Source organism: Cajanus cajan, chromosome 7 (genome assembly GCF_000230855.2).
Source record: "Cajanus cajan strain Asha chromosome 7, NIPB_CcT2T_4, whole genome shotgun sequence".
In the NCBI taxonomy this organism is placed as follows: domain Eukaryota; kingdom Viridiplantae; phylum Streptophyta; class Magnoliopsida; order Fabales; family Fabaceae; genus Cajanus; species Cajanus cajan.
The window spans coordinates 49,769,701-49,786,840 of record NC_138523.1 but is presented as its reverse complement, the minus strand read 5'-3'; the positions used below and the strand labels follow the sequence as shown (position 1 = coordinate 49,786,840).

Genomic DNA, 17,140 nt, shown 5'->3' with positions numbered 1-17,140 from the left:
TTCTTGCGAAGAAAATTAATATAAACGCCAAAAAAAAAAAAACAACAAAGATGCCAATGCAATTTTATAAATCTCAAGAAACATCAATGTAATTTCTTAAAAATAAATAAATAAATAAAAACTCCCCATTTCTTCTTTTTTTTTTGTCCAAATAACACATTTTTCCATTCAGTTCTGTTCTATTTCTCTCGTTCTTGTTTTATTTTTATTTTTTTTCCACTTTACCTTACACCTAATCATAAGTAAATAAGTGAAATCGATTTAATATTAAGTGGGGGCAGACACAAGATCCAGGTGAAGGAATCTTCTTCTATTTTCCCATCTTTCTTTTAATTGCAAAATAATAAAATTCACTGTACTCCTAACATTGTAAATGATTCTTCATTTCTTCTTGTCTAGGTACCGTTGAAAGCTAAACATGCCCAAATGTGGCACTAGAAGCAGAACGCGCCAATCCTCAGATAAATTCTACCCCATTTTCGGCCATTATTATCATTTTGAATTTGTTGTGCAGCTAAACAAATTGATTCAAATTAAGAATAATAGCAAGGACTACGCAACAAAACATGTGATTTCATATTATTCCGTACTACTTGCGTACACAACTTAACAGTCCAGTCTTTATTATGTATACAATTGAACATAATTCTCTGTGAAAAGTTATGTAACCATGGACAAAAATTGAGAATGAAAGATCTTGTAACCTCAAAACATAAAAAGTGAATAAAAATTAAAATTCCCCGTCCTGTTACAAGGACAAATAATAATAAGCTGGTTATGTACGCGTTGGTGTCCATGTTTGAAATAACTAACTTTTTGGCCAAATAACAAAGTTGATAAGATTATCATGTTATGTTAGAACAAGATACAAAAAACATACAAGTAGCTGTAATGTAACATCTAAAAGGTTAAAGCCCGAGTTAAACTCTTCTTGACTAAAGTCTATACCCTATAGAGCTATATAAGAATTAGGAATAAAGCCATCATCAATATTTCTTGCATAAAAGTCCACCAGAAGCCGTTAGTAGCACAGCTAGAAAATCCCGTAGAGGCTATGAAATGGAAAGTCTGATTCATACCCCCATTGAGAAGCTCAGTTTTTGAATTAGATTCTAACAAATTGGCCTCTTTCAAGCATAGCTTTACCCCATATGGAACATGACTTGTTGACATTACTCCAACTGGGTAGCAAAGGTTGGGGTTGTTCCATGCCCCAAAACGCCTTCCCATTTTTACCAAAAACTCTTTAGAGAAGTTAACCTCTCCTGTTATATCGTTTCCACTTAGGTAAAGTGCATTGAGACAAGGAAGAGTTTCAAGCTTTGGTGACAGGTTGCCTGTGAGATTGTTGTTACTAAGTCCCAAAAATCTCAACCTCTTTAATTCTGATATAGACTCCGGAATTTCCCCTGTCAAGCCCATGTTAGAGAGTTCCAAAATGGCCAATTTTTTGAGGTTTTGCCACTTTAGGACCCTGATGTCCCCACCTAATGGATTGTTTGACAAAACCAATTCCTCTAAGGAGGACATCTCTTGCAAAGACAAGGTCAACCCACCAGTGAATCTGTTATTCCTAAGGTCCATAAGGATCAGATTCTTAAGATTAGCAAATTCATTTGGAAGATTTCCTTCAAGGTGGTTGTGGCTCACATCAAGCTTCAACGCTGAAGTTAAGCTTCCAAGTGTCAAAGGCAAAGACCCTGATAATGAATTACTACTTAAGTCAAAAATTAATAACTCGTTTAGTCCACCAAAAACATCTGGAATCCTCCCAGTAAGATAGTTTCCAGCAAGAACAAGCTTCTTCAACTTGATGAGATTGCCAATGCTTGAGGGTATTTCACCTGTTATACCATTTTCTAGTAGCACCAGTGATTGGAGGTTTTTGAGGAGACCAAAACCTGAGGGAATGTTTCCAATGAGACCCGGGTTTGATCTAAACTCCAGTGATTCTAAGCTGCCAGCCAGTTTCTCCCAGTTTTCAGTGGGGATGGTAGCTGGAAACCTGTTTTGTGATTGAAAGCAACTGAAGAAGGATAGAGATTTTAGGTGCTGGAGCTCAAATAACTGTGGCCTAAATTCCAAATCTTGAGCACAACTCAGAGAATTGTCATGGACGGGTCCAATGTTCAACACAGAAACATACCAAAATCCATTAAATAGATCACAAGAAACCCCCTACAGAAGAAAACAACACAGAGATCACAGTTAAACAAATTATTGATCATCATGTTCTATTTCAGTATTTTGCAAAGAGTTCTGGTTACATGGTTAAATAGGCAACAAAACTTGTTTAAAAAAAGAGGGAGGACAACTACTGAAGAACAATTGATAGACAAGGGATTGCACTTCTACCTTTGGCATCCAGCAGAACGTAAAAAGCTTAGGTTCACCTCAGAGTTCATTTATAAAATTGAGTGCAAAGTCTTAATTATGGACCTATTAACAATTGGCCAAAATCTTCAACAGTAGAACAATATGGTTGTTTTTGTTAAGAGTTTCACTGTTGATTGTGAAAAAAGTCTGTGCAAATCATTAAACAAACAGAAACTATATCCTTGTAGTTGTAGCTACACTATTCCATCTGACACTCATCAAGAAACGATTACCTTACAAAATTAAAACAAGTTGGCACTGTTCAAATATTATCTCTAGCACAGTACAAAGTAGTTGGTTAGACAGTGATGGCACACAGGCACAGCTAGGTGTCTGGAAAACGGTACCTGAATCGGAGTCCAACCACAAGGATCCGGATAGAGATCTGAGCCATTCCAGGAATCACCAACAAAGCCTTGAATGGTGGAGTATAGAGCTTCCTGTTCTGCTTTCTCCATTGGAGCTATATCAAGGTCCTCTTGTCCACAGCATATTGCACTCATAGAGAGGATGAAAATAACAAACATGGCATGACTAATAGCCCTGGTTCTCTTCATGATGTTATTGAGTCAAAACAAGAGAAATTCAAGATGGATGAAGCAAAATTGGTAAAAGCAACCACAAGTAGGAGGTGCTTGGCTTGAATTCAAGTGCATCTTATGGTTGATGTCTTACATGTGCATTATAAAAAAAGATGCAGGTAAAGATGGGAGAAAGTTGAAACAGATGATGGAATTGTATTGTATCCTTCAACAATGAAGTGGGTATCTAGAAAAATATCCCAACATGGGCCCTTACAGAAAACTACTGTTGTTTTGGAAGAACACGGATTGTTGTATCAAGAAAGAAAGAACAAGATCCTGAATTTATGCTTAAACTTGGCAGAATAGTGGGAATGGAGGAAACACAAAAGCTGAGCAAGAAACCTGACCTCTTCCTTCCTTCTTGTGTTTATGGAAAAACTAAGGAAGTATTATATTATATATAAATATTTAAGAAAGAACACGATATATGTTAGCACAGTTCTCGAAGCTCAAAGTCATAATAACAATGGCATTAATATGATCAGAGCAGAAGAAACTGAGAGGCCTATAAAACGGAAGCAAAAAAAGTTAATAACAGTGTTTCCTCTTTATGCAGCTACGCTATGCAAATTGCACACCCTATGTGATTGTCTTATTGAACAGTATTATTAGAGGAGTAATGAGTATTGTGGAAATTATGTGAGTGTTAGTGAGAAGTTTGATAGGGTATTAAAAGTGTTATTGGTAGTTGAAGGCAATAAAGGGATGAATTAGTTGAAGGAGCGTTGAGTTTGCAATAGGCGTAGAAGGGGACCATTGTCCATGCAAAAGGAAGAGGTGCATGTAAAAGCATGCAAGACAAATAAGGTTTTTATCCGCTATTGCCTCGTTGTCTTGGTGAGTTTTTGACAGCACCATTCAAACCAAAAGGACAATAGAGAACACTGTAGCTAGCTTTCAAGAGTGCACTTAATCACATTGCTACATATATATAACAGTTAGCCTCAGAATTGGACCATGCCTGTACCACAAAAACACGTTCAGTCTATTTTTCTCCTCAAAATTTGTAGCCACCTATATCAAAGTTCAACTTTATAAATCTTCAATGTAAACAAGTAGAAACATAATTTTCCTTTTATTTAAAAATGGGGGTTTAGATCGAAAATCGGTTCAACAAAATGTGTGAATGTTATAAATCTTCTTAACACCGTTTTGATACCCATGAATAATTAATAAAATATAAATTGGATCGACTTGTTAGAAATGTGGGAGTGAATGGATTCAGATCTTCTATAGTTACACATTTTCAACCGCATAAATCTTAACCTTTCAGAAGATTTATTTTTGTATTAATTTGAAGCATGAAAATTCCTTTCAAAAATGATTCATGGTTAGATTTAAAACTGCACCCCGTACAGTTCAATTATTAACTGCAGGGATCCAAATACTGAAGTAAATATATTTGCACTTGCTAAAGAAAATTAAGAGCGGACACGGTTTTAAATGCTAAAGAAGAAAAGACAAACTCTTTTTGTCGAACTTTTTCAACGAATTCATTGCTTGCAATTTAAGAAGAAAAAAAAAAATTAACGAAGACTGGTTTCGTGTATATTACCGCGGAATTCTTAGTTGGCACAATAATTATCATGAACTGTCGAGTCTTTAAAGAATGCTGGATGCTAATAAAATTTTTTCTTTTGACAAAAATTGCTCAATGTGAACATTTTTTTTTTCGATTGAATTAATTTTGTTGAACAATTATGTAATATGATTGCTTAGTTAAACTTATTAATTAAATGATTATGTGATTGGTTGTTTAATTATTGTAAAACTCTAAAGATTAAATAATTCTTATGAGTTTAGTTGTTTATAAGTTAAGGTCAAAATTGATCAAGTTTAGAAGAATGTATGTAAAGTTTTCTTGAGAGTTAAACTTGATAAATTCATTTTCTTAAGAAATCTAAAGAGGTTAGAAAGAGGAGCTTTGAAGTCAGAGAAATTTCTTCCTTCTATTGATCTTGTATAGCGTACAGATATTTTCCTGGAGCGTAGATTGTGTAACTAAGTTGAGATTCAAAGCTTGAAAAGTTAAGAATCAAAGTGTAGGAGTTGTCGTGCAAAGTGCCTCGAAGGATTGCATTCTTCCTCTTTTACCTCTTTTCTTGGTGATTTGAGGTAAGGGAAGTTCTTAGATTGTTTGTTGAATTGTTTTGTTGAATTTTTGCCTGGATTATGCATCATTGTGGTTGTGTCGTTCGATTGAAAGATGAAACTTTTATGTTTTTGAGTTTTGTGATTTTTTGAATGTGTTGAGGAGAAAAAAGTGATCTTATGATCCTATGATTGTTGCATGTTGTTCAAAATAACGATTCTAAGTTGTTTTACCGGTATATGTGTTGTTGTTTGAGTTGTGTATTGGTTTAATTTGGAGAATCGCAAGTATTAGTGTATAATCGTGATTCTGTTAAGTGAAAAATTGGTCATCATGTTGGGTGTGACAAGTGTTAAGGATTCTCTACCTCACTAATGCCAAGTGCGGGATAACGTTGGACATGAGTTAGAGTGAAACTCTCTGACTTGGTCATGTCGAGCATGAGATGAGGAGTGTTGAATGTGATTACCCTTGAAATTCTCTAACTTGGTGATGTTATGCATAGGATTGGTAATGTCAACATGATCAAGTTAGTAGCTATCTACCTAAATAACGTCAGGCATGGGCTTTGTAATATCGAGCGTGATGTACACAAAGATTCCTTGTCTCATTTACGTTAGACACAAGTGGAATGATGCCAAGTGTGAGTGAGTTAGAGACTCTCTGTCTCACTGACACCGAACGCGAATTGAATGGCGTCGGACATGGTTATCCTAAATGGAAATTGTAACTTAGTTTATTTAAATGTTGAACTATGATGATAGTTTACCTTATATAGATGATGATTTAATATAGCTCTTTATGTATTGATCTTTGATGATATATGATGACGTTATTAAGTTGATAAAAATATAAGTTGATTATTAGTCGTAGTTGTATGATGATAAGTTGTATATTATTGAATGAAGTTATGTTATGAATGTTCGATGCATGTAGTTGTGTTGTGTTGTAGACTTGGGACTAAGAGAAGTGTCGTTTTAAAAGATGAATATCTCGTTGTGAGGATATGTGTTGTGGTGCTTCGAGAGTTTAGTTGTTGAAAATCCTTCTTAAGTATAGTTGTCTCTTGAAATGGAGTGTTGAGTTTCCTCTTGGTCTTTCATTGATATTGTATGGGAGTTAGGTTGAATCATATTGGTTTAAAAGCAACCAATCAAGTAAGGTACAAAATTTGGGATCAAAATCCCTAATTAAGCACTGGAAATGTGTGCAATATTGGAAGGTAGTTAACAAGTTAATTCCATATAGGTTTAGTTAAGGATGCTAAGGTCATGGTAAGCTCACACCAAGTTATTATATTCTGACAGGGATACTAGACTTTTCTAATTTAAGTGGCAAAATCTGAGAAATCATGTTATATTATGGATTGATAACCAAATTTATTGTTAATCTAACAAATCCAAAAAGATTGTGTTATTAAGTTAGTTCGATAAGATCAAACCACTTAGACTACTCACTTCATTGTAAGAGATTTCTTAGTTGAAATGTGTGACAATATATTAAGTTGCAGTGTTGTTTAAGTTGATATGTTGTTGAGTTGTATTGTGTTGTAAGATGATATATTGTTTAGTTGATATGTGGTTGCGATGTTGACAAGTTGTGTTGTTTATATGATGTGTTGATATGTTGAAAGATGTTAAGTTTAAGAGTTGTAATGAATGTTGATTTATGTTATTGAAGTTGAGTTTAAACTATTATTGTGTTTTGTTGATGGGGTTACTTTATGTAATTAGTTTATTTGCTTTTATATCATGTTGTTCTTTTATTTTGAGCTTATTCTTATATTTTTGCTAGTTGTTAGCTTGAGATGATCATATTTTTTCTTTATTGATATTATTTTTACATATACATACTCCTTTAGTTACATATATATAGCGGTGTCCTTAGAGATTTTGAAATTCCCCTCCCATATCCGATGACCTTCTCTCTTAATTTATTTCTTTGGGAGGGGGTTCCATTTAATTGACATGTAGTAATGTTTGTACGTAAATTGCAGACAACTTGGAATTTATATAGACAAAAATTACAACAAAAAAAAAAAAAAACTATGCTAGTGGTCCACACTGAAATTAAATAAGGCACCGTAAGTAGGGTTTGAAGTTGAAGAGCAAGTGAGCATGATAGTGCATTGATCCATGAAACTCACCTAATCATAACCCTTCCCCTTTAGAAATGAGATGAGAACACCTGTAAGTACCACTTATTGAAGAAAAAAGAACTCTTGGAGGAAGGACCACTCTAACTTGGGGATGGGAAGGATAATGAAAATGATAAAAGATTAAGCATGTGTAGCCAAAGGCAACACTACTTTATCACCCTTCGTTCAGAAACTAACTAGCATAACCTTCATAAGTCTCTTTCTGTCCTACTCTCTTCCCTACAATTTATGTACGTGGTTGCTTTTCCATACTAAGTTACACATACAATACTATTATTACTACATCTTACTCATTAACCCACCGGCAAAAATGAGGAAAAAATAATTAACCTTTGTGTGTGTTTCAATGTAATGTCGGTAACTTTTATATTTCCCCCTTCACAATATTCTCTTTTTGTAGAATTGCATCAGTCGTAAAGAAAAAAAAAATGGAATTTCCTTATTTAGCTTCACTTCACCTATAAAAGTTGCATATTTAATCGACTAATTATTAGCACAAACGTGTTTCCTTTAACAAAGAGCTTTATTGAAGCCACGCTGCTAAGTGGTAAGCATAGCAACATGTGTCTTTTTCCGTAGGCAAGGACTAGGCAAATTTCTTAGTCCAAATCTGCTTTTGTAATCATTAAAATTAAACTTGAATGCTAACACGCTCCTATTTCTTTTCAAATTAAAGTGTATGATTCTGATTATGAAAAATATTAGGTACACACTCTTTTTCTAACATTATTTTATTATCGATGAAAAATCATAAATTTTAGTAAATCGTACTATTAAATTAGGAAAGAAATTTATTATATAAGATTTATAGAGAGTGTTAGAAAAAAAAATATTAAAAAAGGTGTGGCTAATATTTCTTTTTCTTAACGGTGTTTTGAAAATTATGTCAATTTAGTTTGTTGGACCAAAAAATTGGTAAACTAATAAATTTATTACCAAAAAATATTAAAAATTGGTAAAATCAGTTAAAAATTGACCAAAAAAAGATATATTTTTATTTTAAATATAAATTTATTATTGTTAATAAATGATGTGTATTGTTACATTATTGTAACTTAAGTTAAGAAACTCAGGATTTGATGTCATGATTTGGAAACCTTGAAGTTCAGAAACTCAGGAGTATGTACTTAATCATATCTATCACAGTATCCTTCGACAATTTAAAGAGGGAGTAACAGAACTCAAATTTAATTTACATGTTTATCGAAAACAATAATAACATAAAATCATTAAGTATATCAATAATTTCATTTATAGGAGCTAAAATAGCCCTATGCTAAAAGTAAACTGGATCATTATTTTTTTCAACAACTAGTATGAATAAGTACTGTGAGTGGTACCTGTATTTGGTATGAGAAAAATGAATTAATACATCATTAAGTGCATTTTGAAAAAGGTTGAGTGTTGTTGACACGTTTAAACCTTTTCGATATTATGATAACATGTTTCACATATTTCTTGATTGGGTTTTCAAATTAATCTGCTCTCTGTCTCTATCATGATCTGAACCTAGAATCTAAATCCTGTGTTTAGGATATTGATTAGCACAAGACTATAAACTATTAGAAACGTGAATGCTTAATTGAATTTTTTTAACTGCATAATAAAATTTAATAAAATATAATCCGATAAGAATATTATTACCATATAAATTAAATGTTTTTCCATGGGAAAAGCTAAAGTGTAGGCCGGAGCCCCACTGCCCAAAACACTCCTTTTGATTATATATTTTTAAAATCAAAGAAATCTTCTAGTTTTTTTAATTTTTATTTGGTCGTAAAAACATTAAAATTAACATCTAGTTCCCAACAACACATACATTTTTAGTCCCCAAGGTGACATTCTCAGGTCTTCTTTAGCTATATATAGCCATACAATGTGCAAGACCGTTAAGGCGAGTCTAAGGCTTTTTCAAGTTTCATTAATTGATAATATCATCGTATATTTTGAGCTTTCAAACTATTAATCTGACTTGAGCCGTTTAATTTATCAAACTAAATCAAATTGACTTAGATTGCTTTGAGCCTTTTAGACACTTTTTAAAGTCTAATCTAGTGGTTAGATAGATATTTGACCCCATAATCATGTGTGTCTGCTGCAAGCTACTATCTCCTTTCCCCAGTTGAGCTTTAAGGATTTCCATATGCTAAATTATGGTTTTTCAATAGATGGAGCTAAGGCTACTCATGGTCATGGGTCCTAATGTCTCCAAATCTAAATGGGAGATTATGGGTGAGTCCATCCATTTCTCATTTCCTGATGTTGATTAAGCCCTCACTTTGGTTCCAAAGTACATGAGTCATCTTTTTATTTCCCAGTTTTAGCCAATTGCTCTTTGTAACGTCATTCATAAAGTGATAACTAAGCTATAACCAATAGAATCAAGAGCTATAACCTTTTTATCTAATTTAATTTCATATTTATATTTATATATTAATTTTTAATATTTTAAAAATAAATTATCAATAGATATAAGTAATTTTATGTCACAATATAAATTATTTATCTCAAATCTTAAATATAATTTACATATTAAAAATATTTATATACAAATTTTAAATATATATATATAATTTATTGTAAACTTTAGTAATATATAGTAAATATTTAACCTTTAAAATGCATATGTTAAAACACTAGTTATTATTATTATTATTATTATTTTATTTTGTTGGTATTAATATTCTCTCAAGTAAATTCAAATGATAACTTTTCAATTTTCAAGTAACCCAAACTAACAGACCCAATTCTACACCAAGAAAGAACAGGCCTGGTCCACATTTTAGTTGCACCAAACGGGCTAAGTTGAGCCCAATTCGGATATAACACATCCAAGACAATAATATTGTATTTGGTTATAAGGAGAGAAATAAGTGATAAATAAGATGGAGAGACATAAAAGAGAAAGAAAGAAATAAGTGAGTAAAAATAGGTAAAGAAAAAATATGGTGAAAATAAAGTTGATTTCTTTGAGAAAAATAAGTAAGAGATAGAAGAGAATTAATATTATAAAGTTGTTTGGTTTGAATGGATGAAGAGGAAATAAATTATAATTTAAAGAAAATTACAATTTTACCCTTTTATATTATATATGTACCAAAAGTTTATTTATTTATTTTAAATTTTATTCATTTTTCATTCAAATAAAAAACCAACCATATTCGGATAAATGAAATCCCATTTGAATAAAACACCAATTATATTCGAATAAAATAAACAATATTCAAATAAAATGAAGCATATTTGGAAAAGAAAAAAAAAAGAACTAGGTCATCTCGAATTTGAATACAACATAACCGAGACTATCCAAATAGTCATCATCGAACAGAGTTGTTCTTGTAGAGCACGATAATAGGACATGAGCAAGAGACAAGTTTTGATTTTTTTTTTTTAGTTGACTATTCGAATGAGACCTTGAAGCTTTCTTATATATTTGGATGAGAGAGTTTTGAGGGGATAATAGTGTAACAAAAAATACCACCTCTCTCTTTAGTATTTTTACTCGATTTTGAAAAGAATTGTCTAACTAAACTCGTATTAAACAAATAACTAAAAACATTTCAATTGAAATATTTTCTCTCTTTCCACACACTATTTCGTGGCTATTTCAATGAAAGCAAAAACAATGTAAAAGAAAACTATCCGAATGTAATTATTTAAAATAGTTAAAAGTAAAATAAAAAACAAGATTGTTATTAAATGGGTTATCTTATGACTTATTAGGTTCGGTGGTTCTTAGAACAAAAAAGGAAAAACAATAATGGGGTGATCGCACCGTTGTGGAACAATGATGTGGTGGGTTTGAAACTGGTGCGAAGGCAAAAATTGGATCAACAAATAGATATTTACACTTCCATATATATATTTTTAATTTTGTCCTAAAATTTATAATAAATTATATATATAAATATTATATATATTTAAAATTTATATAAAAATATATTTTTTAATATATAAATTATATTTAATATTTAAGATAAATAATTTATATTGTGACACAAAATTATTTATATCTATTGATAATTTATTTTTAAAATATTAAAATTTAACTTATAAATATAAACATAAAAATAAATTAGATAAGAAGGTAAAAGAATATCTAAATACTCTCAATAATTCCTAAAAACACTATCGTATAAGATAATCATTCGCATTTAATATATAAAAATTAGTATTTTAGTCTGTACATACACGTGTCAAATATTTATTAAATATAACTAACATTTATAATAAATTACATGTATAAATAAATATTATGTTTGAATATATAAATTATATTTAAAATTTGTATAAATAGATATTTTAGAACAAGTAAATTATATTTAAAATTATGATAAATAATTTATATTGTATCACAATATTATTTTATTTATTGATAGTTTATTTTAAAAATATTAAAATTCAATTAATAAACAATTATAATGAATAAAAATTGAATTAAACAAAAAGTCTAAAAAATTTCTAAAAACTCTCTCGTAAAAAAAAGTTCATAAAAATGTTATTGTACAAAATAGATATTTATGTTTAATATATAGGAATTGAATAATAATAATAATAATAATAAATACTTGGATAGATATATAATTTCTTTCATTTTATATCCAAAATTATGTACACATTTAATTCGTTTTCTATTCTATTAAGTCAAAATAATAATAACCACCAGAACACAATTGCATATAACAAAATAAAATATATTAAAAGAAGGTTTATGTAATTTAACTGAAAAATATAGTGATTAAATATACAAAATGTCATGATGTAAATAATTTTTTTATGCGTGGTAAAGATGTTGTAATCTTTTAAAAATTTTAAGATATATAACTTCTTCTTTTTTTAGCCGAAGATACATAACTTAGTATACTTATATTTCTCCCCTTAATAACTAGTGTAATATTCGTGTTTTTAATTTACTTTAACATTTAATTATAATATCTTAATGCATTTTATTCTCTAAATTAATACTTTAAAAGATTTTTTAATGATAATATTAGTTATTAATACGGAATAGTTATAAATTTATTAAATAACTAATATTCATCAGAAAATTTAATTAACCACTTTAATTATAATTTTTCTTTTAATTAAATTTTTTCATGAGTGGAATCCAAAACTATAAGCACTCTTAATCATTATAATTAATTGTTGAATATGAAATAATATAAATGTCTGATTTTTAAATACTCGTTAATGATAATTAAAACATACTATCTTCCTTCAACATGTATTGTTGGCTTTTAAGAGAAAATCATTTGACAATAAATCTGCGATGATGCACCTTATTCTTTTCCATTGTTGGTCTTGGATGAATGCTCATGAACAAACTTTTGATTATACATTTGTACAATGAATTTTTCACACTTTTGATTGTATAGTCAAATGAAATATAGGTAGTGATCTTACATGGTGTGACTACATGTGATATGGTAACTATATTAATGCATTTGCATGTATATCATATTGGAGTCTCAAACTATATAAGACAATATATATGTATTGCAAATCATTAACATAACATGGAAGATTTATTAAATATGTTGTAACTAATGATAAATTTATGCTATACATAATTACTGGTATGGAGTTATTTTATATAACATCTTGGTATTACTTATACCTTTTTAGATATTTACTATCTTATTACTTTGCTTTTGCTGATAAAAAAATTAATCTAACAACTTCATACCGAATATCGATCCTAACTATCGAATAAAACAATCTCATACTCGATATAGTTTAATTATTATATAAAAAAATTTAAAATTAAAACTTAATATAAAAACGAATACAACAATTTACTTAATGTTATTCAATGAGCACGTACGTGCTTCATAAAATAAATTGAACTCTCAAAACCGTAGTTTTTCTTTATGTTTTGTGTTATTTTTAATTTACTATTTTTTTTACAATAAATCCAATGATCAAGCTTGAACCATGCTAAATGTGATTAGATTAGTTTGATTTTGTTTGAGAAAACATATTTTTGTTATCTATTTTAGTTATAAGATACAAAAATATAACATTTACTTTCATTTTATTTCTTATTTTAAAAATTTTATTTGAGAAATATTGAAAATTAGAAACAATTAAAAGTTACTTTCTCTAAAAAAAAATTAAATATATGATAAAAATAAAATGACATTTTTGTAACTTTATTTTTTTTCTCAAATTAAATATAAAAAAATCCCTCGATAATTCTCACTTAACTCAAATTGGTCTGCTTCTTTTTTTTTTTCTCTTTTTTTTTTTTTGCAGTTTAGATTTATAATTCCCTCAAACTTGCCACTACCTATGGCCACCCATAAAATTGAGGGTGATATTGATAGAAAGAAATATTTATATACACTTTATCTTACAGAGTATATATGAGATAGGATGAAAAAATCGTTGGAAGGAATAAGAGATATAATTGCTTGGGGTGATATGATATGAAAATATAGATAAAAGAAAAAATGAGATGAAAAAAGTCTAAAAACACTATGTTCATATATGAATAATAATCACCACTTTTTAACATATTAATTATCACTATAATTTGGTTTGATCAATGAAATTTTCGGTTATTAAGTTATTGTTGTTTCACACGCATGTACTTTTATTTATTTATATATATATATATATATATATATATATATATATATAACATGTATAAATTAAATAATATTATTAATCCAATTGTTGATAAGGAATGTGTTAATCGAATGGCAATATGATTAAAAAAGAGTAAAACAATTGTCATTCTTATTAGTTTTTTCAACAGTAAAAAGAAGAAAAATAAAAAGTTATTAAAGTGTAAAATCCCTTCTCCATGTTGAGATCCTTGCTCTTTTCAAGAAAATATTGTGTTACTCCGACTCCTTGCATATATTGTGGAGCTATTGAAAAAATATGTGGACATGTCTTCGATGATAGTGTGGAAGTGATTTTAAAGTTTATTTATTAAAAATAATATATATATATATATAATAAAAAATTCTCATAAATATTTTTAATTTGTATATAAAATAAACCTTTTTAATTAAAAATTGTTTAAACTAATTGTAATTGTTTCATGTATTAAAATGAGTTGACTTAATTCATTTGACTTGATTTACCTTAACCTACTTTTTAAATAAATTGGTCTAATTTAACATATTTTCTTAAATATTCAAACTTTTCCACTGGGTTAAATAATTCAACCCACTAATTCACCTATTTAAAAAAAATGATTTAAAATAAATTTTAATTTATATTTTCAAATTAAGTTTTATACATGTAATGTTAAATTTAATAAAAAAAAATTAACTTTAAATAATCAAAATAGAATAAAAAAATTATTATTATTATTAACATAATTATTCATTAATATTAAATTTTATTATAAAATTGAATAAATAAATTTATTTAACAATTTTATGATGTTTAATGTCAATTTTATTTTCATAATATATGTATGTATATATATAAAATAATATATGTATAATATTAAATAATTAAATGAGTTGTTGAATTGGACTCATGGAGATGTAAATAAATTAGATGGAGAACTTAGTCTCGGATAGACAGACTCAAAAGTGGGTCAAATTAAGTATTATGATTAATTATGGGGTTTTTAATATTTTTTAGCTGATCCGGTTCATTTGAATTGATCCATGAGTCAGATTCACTTTGGCGTTAACTCTCCTCTCTGTTTCTCTTTAGCTCTGGTAACGAAAAAACAAATCCCTTCTTTTACTTTACATCTCAAAATGCATTCTTGTTGGATAAAAAGAAACTTGCACATGTTCTTATGGAAAAATGATTGATTTCTCTTTTTTAATATGTACTCACAGGTTATTTATATACAATTTTTAATAAGATATTTTATAATTTTTATAAAGCAATAATTTTATTTTGATAAAGATTGTGAAAAATATGTGTTTTTTTTGTTGTTAGATAATAAGAAGGGAATGTGATAAATAAATGTATTTTCTCTCCTTTTAAACTCTTCAATTGTCAATTATTATAAGTATTAGTGTACAAGTTTTGATATGAAGTAATATTTTCATATCTCTCATGAAAATATATAGATAAGTAAGAAGGGTAAAATTGATACGTCATAATTTTGTTCTATAAACCCAATACAATCAACTAATATAACTATTTATATCAGTTTATGTGATTTATTTAAATGTGTCTTATAATATAGAGTTTTTTTATTTATGAATTTTTTTAAGTGACATTTATTGATTTGTTACTTGTTCGAGTATATTAAGTTCATGAGTTAGGTTTTTTGAGTAAAATTTCACATTTAAGGTTTATGAATGAAACAACATAGTTGTCAAATGTTTAGAGCTTAACACAATTTAGCCCAAATTCGTATAAGCACGTATGACAATGTTACTTTTGTTGTTAAGTAACATCAACTTTTGAAGTAACTATTTTGAAGATTAACCTGACTTATCACTATTAGAGTTTTTGTAAGATCATAAGCACCACCATAGGTGCCACCATTAGAAATGATAATAGGTCAAACTTTAAACAATGACCTATAACCAAACTTATTTAATAAAAAAAACCAGATTTAGACTTTTATTATAACAATGTTGATTTTATGATGTTTTAATTTTAATTATATGATCATCGTTGTCTGGTTGTCAATGGTGTTGTTTAAGAACTCTAAAATCACGAGACTCAAAAGGTTAAATTGGTTTCTAATGATAGTTGGATTAGAGATAAGTTAATTCAACTTTAGGAGGGGTATATAAGTTTTTTATTTCAAACAAGAGCTTCATAAGTTTAGTTTTAAGAAAAAACTTAGAGAGAAGTTGGTGAGAAGTTATCTAAAGCTCAAGTGAAGTCATATAGAGCTAGTTCTTCTTTTCCTACCTTGATGATTCAATTCTCCAAGAGGTAAGAGAAGCTTGTGTTGATTTTGATAGTTGCATAATGAATATTGTTGTCTATAATCACTAGATTAAAGTTGTTATTGTTGGATTCATTAGGCTGGTGAGTTATGGGGTTGGGTTTTTTTTTTGAAGTGGTTGTATGTTGAATGTGGTAATCTTTGAATTTAGTGGTTGCATGCTGTAAATGTAGTTGTTTACGAGTTATTGGTGATGTCTGAATGTGGCTTTGTGCATTGCATGTGAAAATTTGGTTGAGTTTCAAGTGGATTGGTTTGAAATCAAGTTTTGCATAGGTATAGAACTAATATCACCCCAGGTGTGCCTTTTAGGTGTCAAGTGTTGTTTTACGTTGTTTTATAGTTGGACAATAATGAATGTCATATGAATGATGATGCATATTGATGAATTTGTATGATGTATGCTGGTATATTATATTTTAATAATTAGGTTATTAAGTTGTAAATTGATAGATGATAAAGTTATAAGTCGTATGCTGCTAAAGCTGTTCATGGTTTTAAAGCTATAGGCATGTGATTTGGATACATGTCTTAATTATAATACATAAAAATTAGGGGAGATTAAAAGATATTTTAGAAATTAGAATATCTCATTGTAGATATATGTTATAATGCTTCGAGAGCCTGATTAAAATCCTTTAATAAGTAAGTTGCCTTTTGAATAGGTAGTTATTTTAAATTATCTCCTCTAGGTTTTATATGATATTTATATATGGGTAAGGTTGAAAAATACGTGTATAAAAGAACCAATCAAAGTAAAGTAGAAGGTTGGAGACTTAGTCCTTAACCAAGTATTGGAGGGACGTAGTTCTTAAAGGGTAATGAGTAGGCTAATCTAATAAGTGACTTAGTGCTGTAGACTAATGTTGTGATAGACTCATACCTAATTTATTTTACTTTAACATTAATATTAGAATTCATAGTTTAAATGAAAACACATGATAAATCAAATTAAGTTATTAAATAGGATCTCTATGAGACTTGAAGTTATTTAATACGTGATGATGCATTGGTTTTATATTGTTGTATGATGATTTATGTTATCG

At 28.8% G+C, this 17,140-nt stretch overlaps 1 protein-coding gene across 1 annotated transcript; it reads right to left on the bottom strand.

Annotated features, from left to right (window-relative positions):
* Positions 1 to 813: 813 nt before the first annotated feature.
* Positions 814 to 3,696, bottom strand: LOC109810571 (uncharacterized). Its single transcript, XM_020374055.3, has 2 exons — positions 2,724 to 3,696; positions 814 to 2,178 (listed from the first exon to the last, which is right to left on the bottom strand). The coding sequence occupies exons 1-2, from the start codon at positions 2,931 to 2,933 to the stop codon at positions 958 to 960; spliced, it is 1,431 nt and encodes a 476-aa protein (XP_020229644.1). The 5' UTR covers positions 2,934 to 3,696; the 3' UTR covers positions 814 to 957.
* Between the last annotated feature and the right edge of the window lie 13,444 nt (positions 3,697 to 17,140).

Bases quoted from the DNA above. Each gene is read 5' to 3' on its own strand.
- LOC109810571 (XM_020374055.3), bottom strand. From the start codon at position 2,933: ATGAAGAGAACCAGGGCTATTAGTCATGCCATGTTTGTTATTTTCATC. The intron at 2,179-2,723 runs GTACCGTTTTCC...TTTCTTCTGTAG, and splicing joins GTGGTTGGACTCCGATTCAG to GGGGTTTCTTGTGATCTATT.